General features: G+C 36.9%; 1 protein-coding gene across 1 annotated transcript in view; it reads left to right on the top strand.

Moving 5' to 3' along the window:
* The window catches only part of YTHDC2 (YTH N6-methyladenosine RNA binding protein C2), a 29,102-nt gene that overhangs the window by 2,640 nt on the left and 13,315 nt on the right, over positions 1 to 13,147 (top strand). Inside the window, exons 4-16 of the mRNA XM_054285108.1 lie at positions 463 to 662; positions 1,269 to 1,435; positions 3,891 to 3,993; positions 5,199 to 5,355; positions 7,536 to 7,643; positions 8,664 to 8,812; positions 9,573 to 9,708; positions 10,060 to 10,186; positions 11,186 to 11,251; positions 12,025 to 12,203; positions 12,363 to 12,459; positions 12,535 to 12,622; positions 12,723 to 12,803. Coding sequence (XP_054141083.1) covers positions 463 to 662; positions 1,269 to 1,435; positions 3,891 to 3,993; positions 5,199 to 5,355; positions 7,536 to 7,643; positions 8,664 to 8,812; positions 9,573 to 9,708; positions 10,060 to 10,186; positions 11,186 to 11,251; positions 12,025 to 12,203; positions 12,363 to 12,459; positions 12,535 to 12,622; positions 12,723 to 12,803 — 1,658 coding nt within the window. The remainder of the gene's footprint in view (positions 1 to 462; positions 663 to 1,268; positions 1,436 to 3,890; positions 3,994 to 5,198; positions 5,356 to 7,535; positions 7,644 to 8,663; positions 8,813 to 9,572; positions 9,709 to 10,059; positions 10,187 to 11,185; positions 11,252 to 12,024; positions 12,204 to 12,362; positions 12,460 to 12,534; positions 12,623 to 12,722; positions 12,804 to 13,147) is intronic.

Below are 13,147 nucleotides of genomic sequence, written 5' to 3'. Positions count from 1 at the left end.
GATGCAGCATGCTTGCATTAGTATGATTTCAGGCAAATTCGTGCAATAGCTTAAAGGTTTAACTCTGTAAGTGTGTATTTCTAGGGAGAACTGCAGGTGTGAAATGTGGGCGCAGTTACAAAGGCCACCAAAATACACCTGGCCGCTTTTCTCTGGTTTAGTTTCTCTTTCTCCTTTTGCTCTTTGTAGGATTTTTTGACTTGGAGCAATGCTCTGGAAGAGTCTGGTTTTGTTCAAAATACCTGTGAAAGTAATAACTGTTTTGAAAAATATCTATTTCAAGCACCTCAGGAGGACATGTTGTTATAAATATGACTTCTAAATTGTGATGGGTTTGTCACTTTACCCACAGGGATACATAAAAAGTCAGCAACATTAATTTTTACGTGCAATTTTTACGAGCTGTGTTTTAGTGACCTTCCTCTGGATCTGTATAAATAAACTTTTAACTTCTCTTTACAGAAAACAAAGAAGTAAACAAGACAAGTGGTCGACTTAATGATGGTATCCCCCAGGTCCCAGTGAAAAGAGGGGAATCAGAGTTTGATTCCTTCAGGCAGTCATTACCAGTTCTTGAAAAACAGGAAGAAATTGTCCAAATAATAAAGGACAATAAAATTGTTTTGATTATAGGAGAGACTGGGTCAGGAAAAACTACGCAAGTATGTTTCTTCAATGAAATAAAAAACATAACAGTGTTTATACTAAACTAATGCCAGTTGTGTAACATTTGTGATATGGGATATTTTTATGCTATTTTAAGGCTTTTCTTTTCCTGTATGATTGAAAATCTTGTGTTCCAATTAATTTTCTTGCTTTTGAAACACTAAGCCAGTAGACAGATACTAAAAGCGTAAATTTTTCCTCACAATTTTCTTGTAGATACAATTTTTTCATTAAAATAATGCAAAATATTGAAGGGAAAGTAACTGTGATGTTTGTATACCCCTTTTTCTTCTAAGGCTCTTCATGTTCTTAGTACCGACAGTAATATATTTTTTGTGTTAAAATGAGAGATTATCCGTAGGGGGCTTTTTTTTTAGATTTCTCTGAAGCAGGAGAGAGACGCTGCAAGTTTTTTCTTTAAAAAAAACCCTAAATAAGTTATACTTAGAAATTTATTTTCCACTGATTCAGGTATGCTTGCAGTGATAATTCTAATGAAAAGTCTTTTGCTATGTGTTATACTGAGATGCAGTTAAATTGTTTCCCTGTACTGACAAAGCTGTGGCTTTCTCAAAGAGTAAATTTGAACCACTTCTCTACAGATCCCTCAGTTTATCCTTGATGACTGCTACAAGAATGGAACTCCCTGTCGTGTGTTTTGTACTCAGCCAAGACGTTTAGCAGCTGTTGCTGTGGCTGAACGAGTGGCAGCAGAAAGAAGAGAGAAGATTGGCCAGACAATTGGTTACCAGATCCGGTTAGAAAGCAGGTACTAATGCTATTTCTAAGTGTCAGTTGATCTTGTGTTGGTATTGTGAATCTTGTGTACATTTAAACTGCAGTATGTTTGGGATGCAGCCCCACAAATTATAGGTGGGATATGTTATTGCAGGTAAGGGATACTCTTGAGAGTACTAAGAGTAAATAATTACACTCTTAAGAGTGAAAATGATGGCTTTCTTCCTGTGTTTTGCAGTTTCATGTAGTAGGTTGTCTTATAGAACTGAGTTTCAAGTGCTTTCTATTGATTTCTTCTGCAGAGTGTATGCATGTAAAATCCTTGTCTGATTTTCAGATCAAGTCCACACTTTATATTTTTTTTTCCCCTCTCTGCTTTTAACATGTGTGTGGATCCAAAAGTTCTGCAAGCTTTGAAGGTAGGTGTGAAGACCAGCATGCTGTAACAAATGTTTATGTAGTCTGAGTTGATAGGAGTCATAAAAGGGAAGACAACAAATTTGGAAAGGGACTGATGAAGCTGAGCATTATTTATCTGTCTAGTTTGGACTAAATTTACTCTGCTTCAGCTTTTGTGTTTAAAACATGAAGTGATGTAAAAATGGAGATTTCAATATCACTTGATGAATTAGTCTGTAAAGCAGACCATGAATGGGGTGGGGTCTTTACATCTTTGTGCTGCATAGGCACTGTCATTTCAAGGAAGGGCCAGCAGTTGGGACATGAGTGACCAGAAGATGGCAAAAGGTTGTGTTGCTCGAGTGAACAAAGATAACACATAGCTGTGAAAATTAACGTACTTGAACAACAAAGCCACAGTAAGAATTCAAATGTGTGTGTGAAAGCTCAGAAGGCTATTAAGAGATTAGAGGAGCTGCTGAAGATGTATCACAAATAAGCTGGATGATTAATATATGGAAGTACTATGCTGGCAGAGGAAGAGCAAAGTCAGATCAAAATGGAAGAATTACTGGAAACAGTGCAGAAAATCCACCTAGAAAGGAATCAATACATTTAATCCAGAGAAAACTAAAAGGTGGAGATAACAATATTTTGAGTCGTGGACAAAAATCTGGAGTGGAGATGTTTAGAGCACAGCACAGAAGTACAATTTTTAAAGTTTTCTTAACTGCCTTCCAGAGGAGAGCTGTAGAGTACAGTACAAAGGAACTTTTCAGCTCCTTTTGGGTGGCCAGAGGAAGTAGTGACAATTGCAGTTTTTATTGGGGCAGCTAACTCTGCCCCAGATATAGAATTGTAACATTTCAGTATTTTGACCTCCTGAAAAACCAGAGTATCAGCAGATTACTTTGTGATTTAGTCAGCTGTAATGTATTGTGTCTTCAAGGCAAGGCTTTGGGAGCTGTGGGGTGGCGTCTGTGAGAAGATGCCAGAAGCCTCTCCTGTGTCTGAGAGAGAGAGCCAGTGCCAGCCAAGACAGACCTGCCTCTGGCTGAGGCTGAGCCCCTCTGTGATGGTGGTAGTGTCTCTGGACAGTGGGGAATGGGGGAGGAAAACCTGCACAACAGAGGCAGCAGCTGAAGAAGAGCAGTGAGAGAATGTGAGAGAAGCCGCTCTGCAGACAGGAAGATCAGTGCAGGAGGGGAGGAGGTTCTCCAGGTGCCAGGTGCAGCCCATGGTGAGGCAGCTGTGTCCCTGCAGCCCATGGAGGTCCATGGTGCAGCAGGGATCCCCCTGTGCAGGACTCTGTGTTCGGGCAGGTGCATGCTTGAAGGAGGCTGTGATCCTCTGGGAGGTCTGTGCTGAAACTGGCTCCTGGCAGAACCTGTGGCCCCGGGGAGTGAGCCCACACAGAAGCAGGTTTGCTGTCAGGATTGTAACCCTGTGGGGGTCCCACAATGGAGCAAGCTGTTCCTGAAGCACTGCCCTCTGTGGAAAGGGACCTCTACTGCAGCAGTTCATGGAGAACTGCAACCCATGGGAAGGACTTCTATTGGAGAAACTCATGGAGGACCGTCCATGAGAGAGACCCACATTTTCCTTCTTGACCCTGTGAGTCTTGTTGTGTTTCCTCTCCCCTACCCATGAAGAGGACAGGTAGAGTAGCTGGGGAGGCAATTGGCATCCAGCTAGGCTCATCCCACCACGTGTAGTCAAATGCAAAGGCTGTATCCAGGCATATGCTGAGGAATTGCAGCTTGGTTTTCCACATGGAATTTTCTAGTAAATTGAATGACATGCAGAGTTTCTTCATAGTTCTCTTTTACTTCCTTATTTATTAAAATTTGAATCTTATTTTTTCAATTAATCTGTTGTCCATAGTTTTGGGGCACAAGCACTACAAATTGTTAGGAAATGTCTGGGAAAAGGCATAGTTTCAAAACAAATGGTGTGCGTGAGTCTTTTGGGGAGAGAACTGTAATTCCTCTTCCTGTCAGCAGCTGCTTTAGTTTTTGATCTATGGAAAGCTAACTACCTTTAAATGGTGCAAATCCCCTGAGTTGTCTCTGTGATGTGTTCCATAGGGTTTCTCCAAAGACACTGGTAACATTCTGCACTAATGACATGCTCCTTCGCACACTGATGGCAGGAGACAGCACCCTCTCCACCGTGACCCATGTTATTGTGGTGAGCATCCTGTGGTCTTTCACGTGGGGTGGAGCAATATGTATTGCTTTAGAAAATGAAGTCCTCATTTTTTTAAATTTAAATTTACGGAGGGCTTTAGGTCTTTTTGTCTGGTAGAATCTGAATCAACTTTAAAGACTTCCTGAGTCCTTAGAGTAGTATGCATATTTTGTGGATTTTGGTGTTTTTCTGTGCATTTTTGTTTTTTCCTGTAAAAATATTTTATTTTCATGCCAATGATTAGTTGTGGAACTGGGAGGAGTTGAGGAGGACAGAAGTGTAAATTTTTCTGAACTTCCCCTGTTCCTCAGAAAATCTTTAGGGAGGTTTAGATTGATGTGGCTCAATATGATCATGTCAGAATTTCTGTTGTCATGTATTTGTTTTAGCAATACCAGGTTTTCAGTCCGTTTGTTTGCCCATATATAATAATACAGTGTGGAGGCCAGTTGCTAGCAAATTACTCAGGTGTGTTCATTTATGATTATGTTAGTATTCCTATTGTGGAATTTAATAAGTAAGAGGAACTAGAATGCTTATGGCAAGACTTAAGTACCGAAGATTAAAAGAAAACATGGTAAGTTTAGGTGCCTACCTGTTTATCAAAGCATAAAAAAAGCATGAGAATGATCTGTACATTCTTGATGTCAGCCTATAAACCTTGTATTTGAGCCATTGTTTCATTCCTTCATAATACAAAACAAAACAGAGGAATGACAGAGGTGGTTATTCAGTTATATGCCTTAATTTATAGGCTTTGTGTATGACTTGTCTAAGCAATCTCTGTGTTTTTCTGATTATGTGGTGTCACATTTCTTTAAATGCTCGTCAGTGGTGAAGTGAGAATTTATTAAAGTAAGATTTGTAGGATTTGTGGTTTGTGGCATTTTCTTGAAATTTGGCTTCAAATACAAAATTAGAGGTGTTTCAGATATTCACTTTGGCCTCTGAAATTAAGGTGTATAGAGCTTCAGCATTACAGTGCACTCAGCTCTGATAAAAACTGTTTGAAGTTTTTTTTTTTTGCTGATGGAAAGCATAAAAAACCCCCCTTTTTTAAAAAACCCTATTACTTAAACTAGAAGTACACATTTGAAGCCTTTGTAATGTGCAATCAATTTTTTTTTTTAAAGTTCGTTTTTGTCAGAAGTCGTGATCTTGAATCTGTGAGGTTTTTTTATCTCTCCTTTTTTCTTTTGTTACAGGATGAAGTACATGAGAGGGATAGGTTTAGTGACTTCCTGCTAATAAAACTGAGAGACGTGCTGCAAAACCAGAATAATTTAAAACTAATTATTTCTAGTGCTGCTTTAGATGCAAATCTCTTTATTAGGTATTTTGGAAGCTGCCCAGTAATACATAGTGAGTATTTATCTTGACTCTTAAATCTGACTATACGTGCCCTGAGACTCACAGATCTTACTAAACTGTAGCAAACTATTTTGAGTAAAGGCGCATGATGAATACATTGAGAGTTACAGGAATCCTTGTTCTTTGTGTAGTCAGGTTTCTTGTTTCTTAACTATTTTCCTAATTCAGAATGAAGTGTTTTAGTCACTGGGAGTTCTGTAAATGCAGGTGTGTCCTGCCCCCTTCCACTGTTAATAAAGAAGTAGGAAAAGGTTATTGAAGTGTTGTCTTCATGCTGATACAGGACTTAGGAGCTACATGAGTGTGACGTATATTAATACACTCCAGTAGATTCTTATTCTTCATGAGAGTTGTTATTGGTTACTGGATAAAACACAGGTAACTGTACCTGTTCATTTTAAAAATACAGGCATAAGCAGCTTGGGTTTCATGTTAGAATCACGTGATTCTTTGATTTTAAGCAAATTAGTAGCCATTCATCTAGGTAAATATTCGGAAAAGGCATCTAGTTTCTCTTAGTTTGTGTTGACTCAGTTACCTGCAGTTAGATTACATTCAAATGCAAAGAAAAGTTACCATTATTGCTGTTTTAATTTCATTTGACAGATCTTTAGTAGAGGCAAAATACAAATGCATGGGAGATGGGGGATTTTTGTGGATTTGGGGGTTTTTTCACCACCCTCCTTGCTTGCAGGTTTTCTGCATGGACGACCTCATCTGGCACCTTACAGTCCTCTTAATTTTTCAATAATAATGTCCAAGTTTAATGTGTTTTGAAAAGTAGTTTTTAAGATAAATGCTTTATTTGACAGTCAGGTAGACTCTGCATGTCAGCCTTTTTTTAAAAAAATCTCAGCAGTTTTAGGAAACAGGTGGGATTGCTTACTGGTTTATTTTAGCAAATGCTTGTGAGAAGGAAATCTCTTTTCCCCTTTTTTTGCAGGTAGAAGTGTTTATTTCTAGTTCCAAATTTTGAATTTCTGCCTAGTAAAATAAGTCTTGGACCTTATTGGAGACGGGAATCTGGAAATGACATGTGATTTCATGTTCTCTGAATATTTTTGCCTCAGTTGCGATTGTTGTGTGGCTTTCCAGTTTACTCTTTTTGCAGCTTCCTGTTCTTTCAGATTGGTATATTTGTGTTGGAAATTCTGATGACAATCTCTCCAGTTTATCACAGTGCTTATCAAGAGCAATTGAAAATAGGGATTTTTTTTGTTTTGTTTTGGTTTGGTTTTGGGGGTTTTTTTGGGGTTTTTTTTGGGGTTTTTTTTTTTTTTTGAGAATTTGAGAATTAAAAGAAGCGGCTGTTTCTGTTAATATAGTGAAAAAGGTTTGATTCTTCTTCAGCAATATGGATGACAAAATTCTGACCACAGAAACCAACATTTTGTAGTCGTGGATTGCTGTAGTACACAGAGTTTGTTATCATTGTTGGAATACTTCCTCTGTGACAACTTCGAAAAGTATGTGAATTGTGGATTGTTCTTTCTGAAGGAAAATCCTAAGTGACCTAAAGTCAGTTTAAGGGACAAGAAATCAAAATGTAGAGATTTTAATTCTTCAGGCAAAAAGCATCCTTTAATGTCAACAGATAAGGTCTAGAAAATAGTCATGTTGAAAAAGAAATCAGGATAAATTATTAGAAGGTAAAGGCCACTGGGATGTCTCATCTGTCAAGAAGTACTCCGTAAACAAAGCTCAGCTTTGCTGAATTAGTTGAGGACGTGGAGATAAGTCTATCTTCTCACGTACTTCTCATGAAAAGAAAGTAGTTCAATACAAAGATGTACTATCTCCACGTGGAACCTTGCAAAAACTGTATTAATTGCTTATTAATTAATTACATTTTTAATCCAGGTGGCAGGCTTACATGGCAAGTTCTTGTTTGTAACCCTAAACAAAAATGGCTGTTTTCTTTTTCTCATTTAAAAAAAAATTTATGGGTAATAACTGTCAATGTTATAATCATCTTATCAACATCTCTTGCTATAACACTTGATAAAATTGAAGAGCTTGATGAGAAACAAGATGGCATTTTACATTGGAAATGTTTTGTTTTGTATAATTTTGAGGAAAAAAAACTGCAATGAAGATAATTTAAAAATAAATATATGCTGTAAGTGAAGCTAGTGAATATATAATCTTTAATGGATTTTTTATACTTTTAGTCCAAGGGAGACCTTTTGAAGTTAAAGAGATGTTTCTGGAGGACATTTTACGAAGCACTGGGTATACAAACAAAGAGATGGTGAAGTACAAAAAAGAGAAGCAGCAAGGTTGGTGGACTGCTTAATTGCAAGGGTTAGCAATGAGAATCATTGATTGATTGAACAAACAATTGACAGGATTATTTTCTGTTAAAATTCCAAAGTCAGGAGATTAAATGAGGTGTGATAAGATGGCAGCAAGTATCTTTAAGCTCTCAGTATTTACATTGTTGAAATAGTTTATGCAATTAAAGAAAAAAATGGCGTAGAGTTAATGTAACTGGGGGCTTTGCCCACATGAATACTAAAGAAGCATGGGATGCCCTGTACCTTTGGGTGTAAATTAAAGTGCATCTATTAAAGCAAGCAGGATTTTGTACATTTGCACGAAATGTACAAGTCATTCATTTTAGTAACATTTTTCACTGCTTTCTTCTGGCATGGATATATTTTTTAAGTGTTAACACTCTTGAGCTGAACATAATTGGTTTTCAGTTGATTAAGTAGATACTGCTTCAGAAGTTTTCCTGGCAACTGAAAGTAATGATCCCAGTGATTATTTAAAAAAAAGTTTTTAAAAAACGCAAACCTCAAAGCTATATATATAACATACAATCCTAACTGGATATTTATTACAATGCTCAGCTCTGATCACTGGGAACAGAAAAGTTTGATTAAGACACTGGTGTTTTCTACTGTTTCTTGCGTGCAAAAATAAGTTGTTACATGCAGGGACTGTATCACTTTTCTTCAGCATTCCATTTCTGGAAAAAGATCTGGGCTGAGTTTGTGTGAAAGGTGATTACTTAAGGAAGATTGTTGAATGCAGTAGTTTGGACTAATACAGGCTTGGGAAGTTAAATCCCAAAATGGTAGGTTTTGCCTTGTTCTTATAGCCCTTGTTTTCAGTGGTGCACTTTAGATACCCTTAAACATGTCATTTATCTTGGACTATTAGTAGCATTCTAGATTAAATAAAAGAGGTTGAATAGGTAAAACTTTGACCTCCTGTAACTATCTTTTTTAGTAGAAAACAATGGATAATAAAGATGACTCTAAAATTTTCTTGGTGAATACTTTGCATTCTAGAAGAGAAACAGAAGAGCACTCTTGCTGAGTGGTGTTCAGCTCAAGAAAGCACGAACAAACTGACATCTCGGAGACAAAAATCAGTTCCAAGGGCAAATGAGGAGTACAAATGGTTGGATGAGGGTGGTGACACTGTCTTCAATCAACTGGTAAGTTTTTTCTTTTGTTGGAAGAGATGTTTATATTTGTGTTGTATTACTAGCCATTTAAAATCTGTTTTCTAAAGATAGTTCTGTAGAGTCTTTCTATTACAGCGACCTGAGTGGGTCGCTGAGGGTGGTGAGAGAAGGACGAGAATCTTGTTTCTTGATCAGAAGGCTGGATTTATTGATATATGATATATAATACATTATAACTATACCAAATAGAATAAGAAGAGAAGTTGCAGAGCTGCTAAGCTAAGAATAGAAAGGAAAGAATCTCTAACAAAGTTGTGTCCAGGGTCTCTGTCCCCAGCTTGCTCCTGTGATTGGCCCTTAATTATAAACATGGGAACATGAACCAATCACAGGTGCATCCTATTGCAATTCACAGCAGCTGATAACAATTGTTTACATTCTTCTTCTGGGGCGCTTTGCTTCTCAGAAGATACACAACCCCAAAGAAAGGATTTCTGTGAAAAAATGTCTGCGACATCTTTCAGGATATTACTGTATTTTACAGATTACTTTATTACAATTAACTGCTCTAGTTACGGTGCTTGTACGCAGCTTTTCCTCAGTCAAATGGCTTGACTGCCGTTGTGTTAGTACTTGCATATGGCAAAATCAGTGCATTAACTGATACCTGAGTGTTGGATTTCTGGTTGCTGCTGGGAAAAAGAACCATTCAAATTCTTTGTGAGTAATGTGTGAGAATAAAGACGACTCTTGGAAGACATTAATCATTCAATATTGTTTTTATCTTCAGACTGAAAAAGATGTGAATTGCCTTGAACCGTGGATAGTAAAAGAAATGGATTCCTGTCTTTCTGACATCTGGTTGCATAAAGATATTGATTCATTTGCTCAGGTGTTAAATCTTATTTTAACTGAAAATGTCAGTGGTAAGTTTATTGTGTTATTACATAAGAAAAAAAGTAACCTCAAATTTACTTAGATTTTTATGGCTACTTTTATCTCCAGTTTCAAATATTGTTACCTTTGCATTCTGATACCTCCTGAAAAAATGGTTAGGGCTTGCAGAATTAATGAATTGTTTAGTTAGTTGTTGTTTTGAAGTATTGGCAGAAGTGTGTTTCTAAGACAGTGTGGAATTCATATGAACTGACTGCAGAGATAAAGTGAGGAAACAAATTCTCTTTGGGCTGGAATTTGAACGCAATATTTGTACTATATTTAGATGAAGAAATAACATTTCTGTTGGGTTTGCTGATTTTTATTTTTTTACTTCTCAGTTGATTATAGGCACAGTGAAACTGGTGCGACTGCTCTGATGATTTCTTCAGGGAGAGGCTTTTTGAGTCAAGTAGAACAGTTGATCAGTATGGGAGCAAGTATCCACTGCAAATCATCTAATGGCTGGTAAAAACAAACAGAGAAACCAAAAGATAGAATTATTTGTCAATATAGGAGAGAGAAAGAAACTGTTTAGGCTGTAAAAGCTATAGTTCCTAGGGCAGAGTGATAAGTTAACAAATTAATTTAGATGTTAAAGAATTTTCTAACTCCTGTTAATGACATTGTTTTCTGTAAATTCTAAATTGTATTCTTAATTACACGATCTTGATTATGGGCTATAAACTTTGTTTCAGTAGGTGTATTGAAGACACTGGTTAGCAGAACAACTGTAATCTACTGAATTGGACCAAAATGTTTGGCAATTCTTATTTTCATGGAGTTACCTATATCAGAAGATCTTTCTGTGATGTTTCTAAGTCTGTTGTAGCATATAAAAGTATTTGTGAATCTGTAAAACTCAAGTTTTGTGGTCATGAAGTATGTCTTCATTTAAATAGGGAAGTACAGTAAATAATTGTAGTATGGCATGATAAGAATTAGAATTCCAGGGGTCTGATATTTGGTGCTAACATTTGAAAAAGTTGGGAAGGAATGCAGTTTAAAGGTAAAACGGTGAACTGCATTGTGAGAAGGACAGCTTCTGAAAGACATGAAATAGCCAGATGTTTTCCCGCGTTTTAATGCAAAACACCGGGGTGTGACTTTTTGAGATGACTTAAAGGCTACTGCAAACAGGCAGGCCTGATCTCTGCACGTTTTTATGGGCTTTTTAAGGGAATGGCATATTCTTCCTCCTCCTTTCCTTGTGCATGTTTGCAGGTACTCCTGTGTAAAACTGACGTTCTTTTGCGGTAAAGAACCGTAGTTACCTACAAGTCAGGTAGCTGTTAACACCTATTCAAGCACTTTCAAGTGGAAAGCTGCAGATCCAGCAATAGCAGTACTGATAACAATAGGGAAATGAGTACAAAAGTCTGGTATCAATTGCCTCGTCTGATGTACTACTCATATTCATCTTTTGAAGTGAAAAATCGAATAAAAATACTTGTGCAACTCTTTCAGGATGGCTGTGGACTGGGCTAGGCGCTTTGGACAGACAGAGGTTGTGGATCTGTTGGAATCCTACAGGTAAGCTGTAACTGTTTTGCGGGTGGAGTTGCATCGCATAGTGAAGGGAAATTTGAGGCTTGTGTTCTTTTAATCAGAACAGGTTTTAGCTTTTCATGCTGTAAAATCTGGACTGAATAGGAATACCATTGTTTTTTAAGAATAGGAATATTTCAGAAGCAACAAAAAAGTTTGTACTCAGTATCATATTGTTTATATTTGCACAACTTGCTAATTCTGTACTATGTACCATTTTATTTTCACGTGCTTACTTTGGAAAGAAATCTGTCATGTGTTTTTATCTGTGTATTTTTGTACACAATAGACATTAAAGAAACTTTACAGAAGTAATGTGTACACCAGGCCGTTCAAGAATGATTTTTTTCATTAACTTACAGTTATCATAGTTGAGGTAGTGTTTTGTAAAGATTATATTTATTATAATTTCTCTTAGTGTAGTTTCTGCTAGTGGGAAATTTTGGGAGAATACATATCTCTTAAATATTTTTCCTTGAACAGGTAAACGAGAAGTATCTTTATACTTCCATTAGCTTATGGTTGTGTTTCAATGAAGTTTAAGAAAAGGAAAGTTAACACAAATAAATGAAGTGGCATCCTTTCTTGGGTTGACATTTAAATCTGTGGGCAGTAATACTATGGTGATTCTCTTCTGCTACACTTAAAAATTAGAATTCAAAACCAGTAGTCATGTTGGTCTTGATCTAAGTTTGAGTTGATTGCTGAATTCAAACCCGAAGGGACAGCCTTGACTCTGGTGTATTTTTCTATTACAGTGCTTCATTTGGATTTGGAAATCTTGATGAAAGTTCCCTGGTCCAAAAAAGTGGTAGTGACCTTAGTGCAGAGGACAGAGAATTACTGACAGCTTATCATCACAGTTTTGATGATGAAAAAGTGGATCTGGATCTGATAATGCACTTACTTCACAGCATCTGTCATAGTTGTGATGCGGGTAGGTAAATACCTAACTAGTTGTGGATTCAGCTTCTGATTAATCTTGTTCTTTTATCAGCAATCCCCAAAAATTAAAACCTTCTGAGTGCTAGTCTACATGCCATCAACATCTATTTGAATTTTCTATTTAACTGTGCAAACCCACTTCCTTTTTTAGGAGCAATTTTAATATTTCTTCCTGGGTATGATGAGATAGTGAGCCTGAGGGACCGCATTCTTTTTGATGACAAGAGATTTGCTGATAATGCTCACAGGTAAAACCTTTAGTCACTGTGGCTTTTCATTGCTTTTGTTAAGGATCCTTACAATGTTCTTTTGTGTTGCATTAGATACCAAGTTTTCATGCTTCATTCAAGTGTGCAGACTTTGGATCAGAAGAAAGTGCTTGAAGCTCCACCTTCTGGCATCCGCAAAATTGCAAGTATTACAGGACTTTGTCAGATGCTACAATGATCTATTTTGCTGTTGCTTTTACACTTATTATAGTTTTGGTGGTTTTGGTTTTTTTTCTTTGCAGATTCTTTCTACTAATATTGCAGAAACCAGCATAACAGTCAATGATGTTGTGTTTGTCATTGACTCAGGCAAGGTGAAAGAGGTATGAGCCTTAAATTTTCAGAGTGAGATTCTAAAACACACAGTGCATAAATTTTGGAGAACTTTTTTTTTACTTTACAGTAAAGTGAAAAAAAGCTTTTACTAGGTAAGAGCTAATGCCTGTCAGGCAACAGTCCTCACTGAAAAGTTTTGACATCCATTTGTTTTAAGACAAATCCTGTAAATAGCTAGCTGTCTAAAAACCTTGTAAAAACTGATATAGGTTGATGTATTAATGTATCTTTCTCTTTTGCAATTTAGTATTTCTGCTGGATTTTTAAAACAAGTCCTCAGTTTAGACCACCACCTTCCTGAGACTGAGAGACCGCTGAGAGTTCTTTTTGT

This window comes from Melozone crissalis, unplaced genomic scaffold, assembly GCF_028551555.1.
Source record: "Melozone crissalis strain CALT ecotype California unplaced genomic scaffold, PUWL_Pcris_2 ptg000005l_1, whole genome shotgun sequence".
In the NCBI taxonomy this organism is placed as follows: Eukaryota; Metazoa; Chordata; class Aves; order Passeriformes; family Passerellidae; genus Melozone; species Melozone crissalis.
Note: the sequence above shows the minus strand (reverse complement) of the source record. Positions and strands in the feature narration are given on the sequence as shown.